Below are 12,483 nucleotides of genomic sequence, written 5' to 3'. Positions count from 1 at the left end.
TAAGCAGGCGGAGGTCTCTGACAAGGTCATTTTAACACCTTTGACTCTTTGGGTCCATATATTCTATTGAAATTAATACAACAGCCCATCTAACAGAGTAAGATACTAATTGGTGTAAGGAAGGGTGTCAAAATCTGACCCTTAAATCTTTGTAGTCGGGATTGTCCCTTACTCTGTGTTTATACAGGGCCCTGGTCTCAGTTGAGGCCTCTAGGAACTACTGAAATAAAAATAATGACTAATAAGAGAAATCTTTTTTTTTTTTTTTTTACGGTAGAAATTTCCTTTCTTCGGTCACCATGCAAAACGTTAACTAGCAGTCCTGGATTCTTCTCATCAGATGTAGGAGGCCCTAATAATATCGCCTCTGTAGATCTCTGTAGCTTTCACCAAAAGTTGTTTCCTTCATTTCTGAATGTTTGACTGGTTATCCTCCAAAACTTCTGTTGAGATGTGGAGAGATTGTAATTTCCCATAGACTTAATGAAGATTTGTGAAGACTACAGTGAGCATGGGTAACAGACCAAGCATTAGGTTTTAAAAATATATTATTTTTTTTATTATAGAGCTAATCTGTTCAATCAGCAGTTGTTTACTGATGGGTATTCATGCAAAGGCTTAGATGGTGTGGACAGATATATTGTCCTCTCTATTTGGAATTTCAATCAAAATCAACCTTTTTGGTGTTCTAGAAGCTATGCAAGTGGCGTGTCAGTTTGTACACAGCGTTTCTGTTCTGTCAGATGGCTGATCCTTTTCCAGTGTAGCTGGAGCTTTTGTTTCTAACACAAGCAGCACAGATATACCAGACAGTGCTTTGTCAGTCTGCAGTGAGGTAATGGGCATCGCAAAAAGCAAACTGTAAGGAGGCTGAAGGGGAAAAAAAAGAGTTCGTCGATGAGATTTTGCTTCTGAAGTCAGACAAAAGATTTGCCCCACATGGGGAATATAAAGGCATTATGCTAAAAAGAACATCTGAGATGTCCATGTCATTTACTTGAAAAGAGAAAAACACTTGTTTTTCCTCTTTTCATCTCTCCAAGGTCAGAGTAGCAGAGGAAGATCAGTCTCTCTCGCTCATGTTTCATGGCTCATTATGGTCCATCACATTTTGAAAATGGGTTCCAATTCTTTTATTTTTTTTAAATGTTATATACATTTAATTGGTAAAAGCAAAGAGGAACAGCAGACTGCCTAGCTCTATGTATACAGTAGTTGGCTAGTAAGTAAAGGCATGGCATAGTGGCCTCAACACAGGACTGGGAGCCAATTTCCCCTGAGTTTTAATCCAGGCTAAAATATGGTTTTCCCTCTGTGATATCCAGCAAATCAGAGAATTTAGAGAGGGAAAAGTCCTATTCATTTTATCTACTCCAGCTCTCTACCAATAGAGGAGTATCCACTAATCCAGGGGTGGGCAAACTTTTTGGCCCGAGGGCCACATCGGGGTTGCAAAATGGTATGGAGGTCTGGGTAGGGAAGGCTGTGCCTCCGCAAACAGCCTAGTCCCCACCCTCTGTCTGCCCCCTCCCACTTCCCATCCCCTGACCACCCCCTCCCGGGACCCCCGTCCCTAACTGCCCCCCTGGGATCCCACTTCCTATCCAACCCTCCTGCCCCCTGACTGCCCTGACCCCATCCACACCCCTGCCCCCTGACAGGCCCCCTGGAACCCCTGACCCATCCAACCTCCCCCCAGTCCTTGTACCCTGACTGCCCCCTCCTGGGACCCCCATCCCTAACTGCCCCCCCAACCCAACCCTCCCTGCTCCCTGACCCCCCACCCCCAATCCAACCTCCCTGCCTCCTGACCGCCCCCTCCGAACCTCTGCCCCATCCAACTGCCCTCTGTCCCCTGAATGCCCCCCAGGACCTCCTGCCCCTTATCTACACACCCCCGCCCCCTTTTTACCATGCGGCTCAGAGCGGCAGGACAGGCTTATTGGAAAGCCTGGGAGGTAGCCGGGCGCAAGCCGTGCTGCCCGCGTGGCGGCATGGCTGCGGGGGAGGGCACAACAGGGGAGAGGCTGGGGTCGAGCCTCCTGGGCCAGGAGCTCAGGGGCCGGGCAGGACGGTCCCGTGGGCTGGATGTGGCCTGTGGGCCATAGTTTGCCCACCTCTGCACTAATCTGTATTTGCTAGAGTTTTCTCTGGTCTGGTATAAAATGTGCCAAGAGATGGAATTTCCACTACTTCACTTGGGAGATTATTATACAGTCTAATACATTTCACTGTTAGGATAGTTTCCCATGATGTGGGATAAAGGGCTTCTGAAAGTGTTCCAGAAAATATTGCACTTGCCCATGTAATTTAAGATGGTATTTGAAAATGTCACCCATAAACTATAGGTCATTTCATTACAAATATTTTAACACAAAGAAACTGGTGCAGAGATATAGTAACTTGCCAAAGACATCACAGTGCAAGAGTAGAATCCATATCTCCTTTGGATTTCCAGTCCTTTGCATTATCCATAAGACCAGCCTCTTTGTCAATGGTAGATCTGTCCCCCAAAGCATTTTTTAGATTTTCTAGTACAAGTCATTTGACTTGATAACTGTATTTGTGATCTAATGTTTCAAAGGCCCTAGTCCAGGAATCCACAAATAAGAGCTCTTAACACCTGCAGGGAAGCCCATTGAGTCTAGCTTCAGTTTCTACTGGTGCATATTTTGTCTAAATATTTATCAACTATTTATTTTTTAATTACTTTAAACTGTATGGCAAACAGATGGATTATCTCATAGTAGAACAATTCTGCAGAAAAATCTGAATCATTAGTGAGTGTAAACTGTATTCATATACTTGACAACAATATAACAAAATAATTTCCTGCACAAACACACAAAGTAATGGGATAATTTGTTTGTGTCCTTGAAAATGAAATACTGCATTCTGTAGGCTACCCAGAAATTTCTTCAAATACAAATTGATGCAGAAATTTCTAAAATAACTTAACTTATCTTGCCTTCTGCATAAGTAAAAATAATATAGCTTGGAAACATAGCTCCAAATTCATCTCTGGTAAAACTTCATTGACTACCATTCAGTTTGACCCATTCTGTTTGACTCTTTTGAAATCATGATCCCTTATCCATTAAACAAACTGGTACAATACTGTAGTTAATTTTATTCAAAGATTCAGTTAGTTCTGTATGGCATTAAGAAGAATAGCCTGTTACATTATGAAAAGATGTATTATGAATTACCATAGCTTCATGTGTTAGTGTATTCGTCCACAATACATAAGTGAACTCAACAGGGTTTATGTCCCATAACGTACCCTTGGCATGGACAGTTACAAATGAGCAAACAATTTTTTGCAGATGTGAAAGTACCTTGTTCCCTCTAAAATCAATGTAATGGATAATGAAAGATTTAAACAGCACATCTTTGCCACTAAGACCATGGGGGTGTGCACTAGTGAGAAATGAGCAACAACAATGCTTGGACGTTGTCTAGGCATTAAAGTAACAGTAGGTTGCTATCTGCACTAAATTCCAGTTGTTACCATCTTAAAATTCTTAAAATTTATCAAGTAATAATATCATTTAAAATATAAATAATGAAGTCATTTGCTGAATAAGTCAGCAAGCTTTCAAGTAATGGATGTGGAAGCTTGAGAGGTGAGATACTTTCTCAGTTCTGATACACTGTCTCTGTGGTACAGTATTTGAACCATGCCATGTTAAGTCATGAGGTGGAGGACAATAAATAAGGTATTGGCTTATTTAGGCCTAATTCTAGCTTTGGATGTGTGTGAAGCTCCTGCTGCAGTCTGTGGGAATTGCATGAAAGCATATCTGGGGGCAAAAATTGGTATTTTGCATCATGTGAGAAATTCCAGTAAAACTGTCAAAAGAAGTGATTTAAATACAAACTGTTGAAGCCACACTGAAATAACTAATATGAGGAGAAGGATCCAGGAAGTCATTAACCACTCAAAAAAGGTTTGCAAGGAGTAGGGGGGTTGGGCGGGGGGCGAGGGAGGGGAAGGGTCCCTTGCTCAGACAATAGATCTTGGAGATAGGGCAGTGTTAGAAGAAGGGTGACGTGAGTGTTTTTCAAAGAGTGGGGGATGCTGGTTTTGACTGACACTAAGAATTGGAGTGTTTCAGGGTAATGATATAAGGGCAAGGCTGTAGGTGACGGTGGTGGCATTGGTGCCTTCTATCATAAGAATTGAGGTTGGAAGGCTGGGGAGAAAGGGCTGTTGATGGCCCTGAAGTTCTTCTTCGAGTGATGGTCCCTATTGTATTCCACCGAGGGGATTCAAAATCTGTGCTTTCTGCTCTCACTTGTTTTCCATCAGTGATGAACACCAGTGCTGTTTGTACTGTTTGGGGAAATCCCACATCATGTCCGGGTGCAGTATCTTCCTCTCCTTCCCTGTCCATACATGGGAAAGCTGAGCTCTTTGCCTCAAAAATCACCTCATGGAGGCTGCAATGGGGCCAAAATTGGATCCTGGCCAGGGAATCCCCCCTGTCCATCAGCCTGAGCAACCTAAGAGCGCTCCCCCTACCATGGAACCTCCATCTGGCTCCGCCAGTACCAGTCCTACAGACCCAATGCAGGGACCTAGCCATGAGTCATGGAAGCATGCGCGTAAGCATGGCCGAAAGTCTTCTTCCAAGTCCAAGAAGGACATTGCCCTGTCAACAAGTTCCGGCCATGGAGGAATGAGTCGTTCCAAGGCTCACAAGAGTAGGCAGGAAGCACAGATTTTGAATCTCCTCAGTGGAATACAGATAGGGATCACGCATCTCAAAGAACCTCCAGTTACAGCTAAGTAACCTGCCCTTTTCATTCCTACAAAATATAAGGTAGGGGATGAGTTGGATCAGAGAGAAGTGGAAGGGGTGGTGAGTTTCAGAGAAAAAGAGGGAGAATGAGATTTCTGGGTTTATGGCAGCGGTCAAAATCAAAAGGAAGAATGTAGCAAACTTCTCACTATCCTTAGTGAAGAAATGAATGGAGAAAGAACTATTCATCTTCAACTTCCTTTACTAAAAGAAGAAATGCTGGAAGTAGAGTATGAATGAAGTTGTATAATAATCTATATTAGTTAAAAAGTCCATGCTTGTTAAACTTGTAGAATACCAATAAACAGTTTCTCTTTGGGTTTTACATAAAAGGTTAAATAAATAAATCAATATATTAAAATTCAGAATGAGAAAAACTTGGGGATTTTGTGATTAAAAAGGAAAACCTGGTGAGCTGGAGTAACTAGCTCTTCTCACCCATCCAATTGTGCCCTGAGCTTCAACACACAAGCTCCAGAGACTTTTTATGTTAATTTCCTGTAGTTTTGTTTTTTCACATACTATCTAAGTGTGTAATCAATCAATGCAGGATTTACTGAATGTCAGATGAGACATAAAAAACAAGTAAAGAGCCAGGTTGTTTTAAATTGGAATAGAATTAGATGCCTTTCAAAAGGGTCTTTCTGAGCTCAGCGTTTTGAAATCTCATATAGAATACTATAGTTCTTAAAAATCTTACATAGAGAATTCTCAGAGCACATCTGAAAATTTTGCTACAGTCCTAGAGTCTTAAAATGTCACCTGTCTTCCAGGAGATGTGTGTCTTTCTCAGGATCTCACTGTTGTTTCATGGAGTTCACCCTGTGAGGCAGGACAGTTTTAAGGCTCCAGGCTTCACTTTTGTTTTCCTCCAAGGACCCTTATATAAATATTTGGATTTTGGCACAGTGCTTTCTCTTTATTATTAAAGTGAAATATTTACTGTGAGTGTACTGAGTGACAGTCTGCTTTATAGTTACATGCAGTAACAGTTCAACAATGAAGACTTACAGTTGTAAAATTGCCAAGTCTGTGTTAATGTGGTCTTTCCTCTTTTCTCTCCTCCCCCTCCCCCCCGCAGCAGGCACGTATTTGGTATAGGAAGTCTGCTAAGCAGAACGAGCTTCATTTCCCATCTTCAAGGGATTCCTGTTTCACGCCTTCACCAAGCTACATTCCTCACAGTCACAGACCTGCCCCTGATCAAATTAGTGAGCATCTGAAGTCAGCTGGTCAAATCAAACTGCATCGGGCAAATGGCCTTGGTCAGTACGTTGGTGTCTCCCAGCAGGACTTGAGAAATGGTGACCGAGGAGACTTCACCCGAAGATCCAGTAGTGCCTCCAGCATTTCATGGTCATTTCAGCGAAGCAAGTCTCTGTTCTGCTTGCCCACAACAAGCTCCTCTCCAGGCTCTGACTCCTTTCACTTTAGTGAACCATTCCAGATTTTAAGTACTGGGTCACCTGTGAACAGGTTAAAAACATGGAGATGCAGCCCCAAGCTTAACATTGAGGACTTGGAGGGTTCACAGGAGACTGATGTCGACACAGGGATGAAGCTGTCCTTCTCAGATCTGTCCGTGGTCTCAGCCTACTCTACCTTTAATGGATTTTGCAGTGATTTGGAAGCTTCTCTTCCCTCACAAAGGCAAAGTGTCAGTAGATCTAAACAGGTTGACTCCAGGAGAAGGCCGTTGTCAGCCATGTGCAGTACTGTTGAGCTCCCTAGTAGTTCACTTCCGTCTCTCTCGGAGTGGTCTTCCAGTTCTTTCTTGTCATCTTCAGCATCCCCCTTAGCATCTCACTGCCAACTCGGACAGTCACCAAGAGCAAACCCTTGTTCTCTGAATGCTAGGAAAACACCTGGCAGCATTCAGCCAGGCTCTTCAACCAACGAGGAGGAATTCTACATCTGAGCTTTCTCCATGCTGAACCTTTTAATGTAAATTTGTGCATATGTGAATTACAGCAGTGCATTTCCACTATCTGAGCCATCTGGGCTGGCAAGTTCCTTGCTCCTTCTTGAGGGGAAGGTGTTACACCACTGTGTGCTAAATGTTGTAAAAGGTTCCCCCACACCATTGTAATGGGTGCCTCATAAATGTGTATTATAATATCAGGTGAGATTGTGTCCACTGGATTCATGTGGAGAGGATCCTCGATGTGTAGATCTGTCTATAGCTGTGCAGATAGGGGGTTTGTGCTCCGTGTCCTTTAGCTCTGGCGAAAGGGGTTTGGGAGACTGACCCTTAGCATGTAGAGCAGGAAGTGCCTAGGGATGCACATGGTAACCCACCTTCCCCTGACAAGTAGCTGTAAAGATACGGAAAGGAAAATATAACCTCAAGCTGCACTAACTTTTCTGAAGAGCTCTCTCCACGCTGGCAAACCCTTCCCCACCTCCTTTATGAGGTTCCAGAGGCAGCTATGAAAAGGGCAGACCCTAGTAGCATGGCTCCAGTGGAGCCAGACAAGGAGGCTGAGGGCCGCAGAACCAGTGTAGAGGCACAGGCCTCCAGCTGATCTTTGAGAATCTGCAGATTTGGGGAGAGAACGTCTTGTTTGTTTCATGTGGAAGAAGGAACCCGCACCACATCCCCAATCTGAGGGACTGGTTTGGGGAAAATGCGATGAGGGGACCAGCTTTTCTCCCCACCTCATATGGGAAGGGAGCAGGGTGACCCACTGTTAGAAATGTACTGCAGGCTCCCTATTTTTAGGGGTTTGTTATTTTGGTTGTAAAAAATTCACCTCGTACATAAACTTAATATTGGTGGTCGCAGCCCAATTTCTGTGTAAAACAAATTTCTTGCCAGACTTTCGTCAGAATTTTTAATTTATCTGAAGGGAAAAACATGTAGAATTGTACCTTTTTATCAAGTTACATTTTTGGCAAGTTGTTACAGTGGCAAGCTGTCCTGGTGTAATTACTTTTGGTATTTTGGAAAAATGTTTAAATGGAGAAGCCATTAGTCTGAGAAATGGCTAAGTACCTTTACGAGGATTTTTACCATCTATTTCAAACTGTTCTGACAATATATCTCTGTGTCAAACAGTACTGACGCTGACTGCTGCTCTGGTCTAGGCACTAAGAACATTACCTGGTTTAAAGTAGTGAATACAAATCTGTATTTAATCAGTAGACAGGTACAGTTGCGGAAGATCCACTCTGAGCAGTCAGTAAATAAGCCAAGGGAGGAAAAATGATCTTGTGTGTATTACTCAGCAGCCTTACTCACAACAATACTATTCGTTTTAAAACAGCCTAAATAAATAGTTACATAAGAGAGTGGAACAGCTCCAAAAACCTCCATTCTAACCCCCAACTAAATATACAGTTTATACCATTTCACAAACCATCCTTAAAAAACATGAAGTCTGGAAGAAATAAATATAAAATCATTCTGTTTAAACACCATTAAAGTTGTAACCCAAATCCACAAAAGGCAGGAAATTGACAGTAAAGGCTTGCAGGAATTGGCAGTCAATTCACTGGCCCTCCTTTATGCTGTTCAGAATTTTTTGCCTTTTTTTCCCCTCACTGTGATAGAGAATGGTGCTTCTGCCTCATCTATGAGTTTCCTGCCTGTTGTCAGCTACTGAGACAACATGAACTGCGTGGAAACCTTGGTCTTCCTTATTAACTATAAAAATTGGATTGTATTTCAGATCTGGACACCCAGCTGAATATTAGCACTTTCCCCACCACTACCACCCAGAGCTGTTTGGGTTCACTCCAACTTTTGATAAACAACCCTGTCTAGAGATGCTTGGAAGCAGAAACAGCATGAATGAGGGATTTAACATGGTGTTTGAATGTTTACCAACTATCGGCCTGCTCCAAAGCCCATCAAAGTCAGTGGGAGTCTTGGGGTTTAGGTGAGACTTTAGGGTATGTCCTAAAAAACCTGCAGCATCACGTCTGAGGCTGGGTCTGCTGACTTGGGCTTGTGGGGCTCGGGCTGTGGAGCTAAAAATTGCAGTGTAAACATTCAGACTTCAGCTGGAGCCCAGGCTCTGAGACCTTTCTCCTTTGCAGGGTCTCAGAACTCTTAGAGCACAGTAGGCCTGATTCTCCACTGTCATGGGCTATAAGTAATTATTTACAGCTGGGCAAAATATGTGTAGAACACTACCAGATCAGAATGGTAGCATTTTGCACTCACTTGGCAAATGACTATGCAAGGTGCAAGGCAGTGAAGAATCGGGCCCAAAAGGTTTAGACCAGGGGTGGTCAAACTAAGGCCCGCAGTCCGGATCCGGCTCGTGAGCCGTTTTAAGCTGGACTGCGAGCTCCCACTGGGACTTGCCCCACTCCAGCTGGGGTGCTGGGTTGGGGGCCGCTCCACACGGCTCCCGGAAGCTGCAGCATGGCCCCACTCCAGCTCCTAAGTGCTCCAATGGGAGCTGCAGGGGTGGTGCCTGCAGATGGGGCAGCATGCAGAGCCGCCTGGCCGCGCCTCCGTGTTGGAGCCAGAGAAGGGCCACTCAGAGCCTGCACCCCGAGCTTCTCCCTATGCCCCAGCCCTGATGCCCCTCCTGCCCTCCAAATCCCTCAGTCCCAGCCCAGAGCACACTCCTACACCCCAAACTCCTCATCCACAACCCCACCCCAGAGCCTGCACCGCCAACCAGAGCCCGCACCCCAACCCCAATTTTGTGAGCATTCATGGGCCGCCATACGACTTCTATTCCCCAATGTGGCCCTCAGGCCAAAAAGTTTTCCCACCCCTGGTTTAGACTAATGGCACAATATTCTTCTCTAAAATTTGTGGTGGCACAAAGATAAATGATGAAATAACATTATGAAGCCATTTTACCAACATTAGCCACTTTCAGATATGACAATAAACAGGAAAGAATTGGCTCAACCTTGTCAAAAAATGTGTTTTATCATTCATTGTTGGGGGAAAAAGCATATTCACAATATTTATAATACTTATAAAAAGTCATAAGAACATGGAATCAAAAGATCTTCAGAGAACTGACTTCAGTTGACATGTCTATTTGTTCCTGGATCCATGTCAGTATTCAGACTCCTGACGGAAGCTGGCTTGTTCTGCTATTGGAGAGAAGACTTGGAAATATCTGTCAACCAAGAGTGTGCCTTATGACTGGACTTCAGCGTAGCTGAAAGCAATAGCCTGGCTTTATCAGAAATACTGATGATGTTGAAAGGCTGCAAATTAGCACAAGATAGCAAATTACCAAGTAGCAACTAATATGGTGTAAATATACAGGAATGGGAACAGCTAAACTCCAGACTGTATCACGTAAACCAATATAGGAAGGAAGCCAAATAAATTTCAACAGACTCAGAAGAGAGAATTTATATTGTCTCAGATGGTTCTGTTCTTCCAAGTACTTCTACACTGTTTACTGATATTTAACTAGAAAATAATGTTCTATTTTTTTAAGTTCTGTATGAATAATTCATGGGGTGTGTAACAAAATTTTGGAATCACAGACTGCTCCACTGAGAGGAAACGGAATAATAACATTGTACTGGAACCTTTTATGTTATAATAATAAAAGCCAGCTTTTGAAGAGTGTTTCAATTAAAATAAGTGTCATTAGTTCCCTTTTCTATAATTTAAAAGGGAGTTGAACTTATCCAGATGACTGGAGATGCACAAGGTTCGTGCTATGGCATTTTGCTTATGTATCATATCACTGTTGTTATGTTATGAACATTGCAGATTTCCCCTTAACTACTTCTCTTCTCCCATGCCAGCATGTGTTGCTTTTATCAAATAAAATAGTCAGAAAGTTAATTGTATTTAAACTTCTGTGTGTTCATTTATTAAACAGTGGAGTCATGTTGGTCACTTTAGCGAGGCCTTCCTCAGATTTCAAAAGATCACTGTATCAGACATAAGCACATCACTTCTGGGCAATGTTGATCAATAGAGCAAATATAAAATAAACACAGCCTTAAATACAAGAGATGTCTCTTATTTTAGACTCAGATTTACCTCTACAAACAGGTCTTATTTCTCTTTTCTTATTGCAAATTATTTATCCTAGTAAAGCTAAATGACTAACAGAGGTTATGAAAAATTTTACATACGTGAATCCCGCTTCAGTTTGTCTCCTGTATTAGAATCATAGAAATGTAGGGCTGGAAGGGACCTTGAAAGGTCATCTAGTCCAGCCCCTATGTTGAGACAGGCCCAAGTAAACCTAGACCATCCCTGACAGGTGTTTGTCTAACCTGTTCTGAAAAACCCCCAATGATGGGGATTCCACAAACTCCCTTACAAGCCTATTCCAGTGGTTACCTATCCTTACAGTTAGAATTTTTTCCTATCTAAACTAAATCACACTTTCTGTAAATTAACCCCATTATTTCTTGTCCTGCTTTCAGTGGATTTGGAGAATAATTGATCACTGTCCCCTTTATAACAGCCATTAACATACTTGAAGACTGCAGTGGTTCGCCCCCCCCAACCCCCCAGTTTCTTTTCTCAAGACTGAGCATGCCCAGGTTCATAGAATATGAATCACAGAATATCAGGGTTGGAAGGGACCTCAGGAGGTCATCTAGTCCAACCCAAAGGTTTTTTAACCTTTCCTCATAGGTCAGGTTTTCTAAATATTTTTTTCATTTTTGTCGCTCTCTTCTGAATGCTCACCAGTTTGTCCTAAAGTGTGGTGTCCAGAACTGGACACAATACCTTAGCTGAGGCCTCACCATGGCTGAGTAGAGCGGGACAATTACCTGCCATGTCTTACATATGACACTCCTGTTAATGCACACCAGAGTGATATTAGCCTTTTTTTTGCAGCTGCATCACATTGTTCACTCATATTCAGTTTGTGCGCCACCATAACTCCCAGAGCCTTTCCAGCAGTACTACTACCTAGGCAGTTATTCCACATTTTGTAGCTACGTGTTCGATTTTTCCTTCCTAAGTGTAGTACTTTGCACTTGTCTATATTGAATTTCATCTTATTGTTTTCAGACCAATTCTCAAATTTGTCAAAGTCATCGTAAATTCTAATTCTGTCTGCAAGAGTGCTTGTAGCTCCTCTGAGCTTGATGTTATCTGCAGATTTTATAAGCATAATCTCTACTCCATTGTCTAGCTCATTAGTACTATTCAATATTTTCATTAGACCTAGGGTGACCAGACAGCAAATGTGAAAAATCGGGACGGGAGTGGAGGGGTAATAGGAGCCTATATAAGAAAAAGACTCAAAAATTGGGACTGTCCCTATAAAATTGGGACATCTGGTCATCCTAACTGGCCCTAGAATAGACGCCCTGCAGGCCCCACACTAGATGCGTACCTCCAGTTTGACAATGAACCATTCATAAAACTACTCTTTCAGTACAGTCTTTCAGCTGGTTTTGCACCCACTTTACAGTAATTTCAGCTAATCTTTTTTTAAGTCCGTGGTTCTTATTTAGCTGCTCTCACTCCTTCCTTTCCTTAGAATCATGAAATCTATCGTTTCATGATCACTTTCACCTAAATTCACTTCAACCTTCAGATTTGCAACCAATTCCTCCCTGGTGGTCAGAGTGATAACACTTTCTTTTATATGGCCTTCATTTTTTGGTCTTTGTCCCACATTTACACTATGACATTCTCTTTCTATCTGTCTATAGCCACTCATCATCATGGGATCTGAGTGCATCCCAGAATTCCACAGTATACACAAAGATATGT

The 12,483-nt window shown here is 42.7% G+C and overlaps 1 protein-coding gene across 2 annotated transcripts in view; it reads left to right on the top strand.

The window, feature by feature from the left end:
- Window positions 1-10,690, top strand: part of FAM124A (family with sequence similarity 124 member A) — a 70,006-nt gene extending 59,316 nt beyond the window's left edge. For both annotated transcript variants that reach the window (XM_074960391.1, XM_074960400.1), the window contains one exon: window positions 5,887-10,690. In XM_074960391.1, coding sequence (XP_074816492.1) covers window positions 5,887-6,723 — 837 coding nt within the window. In that variant the 3' untranslated portion in view covers window positions 6,724-10,690. The remainder of the gene's footprint in view (window positions 1-5,886) is intronic.
- The last annotated feature ends 1,793 nt before the right edge of the window (window positions 10,691-12,483 follow it).

Source organism: Natator depressus, chromosome 1, assembly GCF_965152275.1.
Source record: "Natator depressus isolate rNatDep1 chromosome 1, rNatDep2.hap1, whole genome shotgun sequence".
Classification (NCBI taxonomy): Eukaryota; Metazoa; Chordata; order Testudines; family Cheloniidae; genus Natator; species Natator depressus.
Note: the sequence above shows the minus strand (reverse complement) of the source record. Positions and strands in the feature narration are given on the sequence as shown.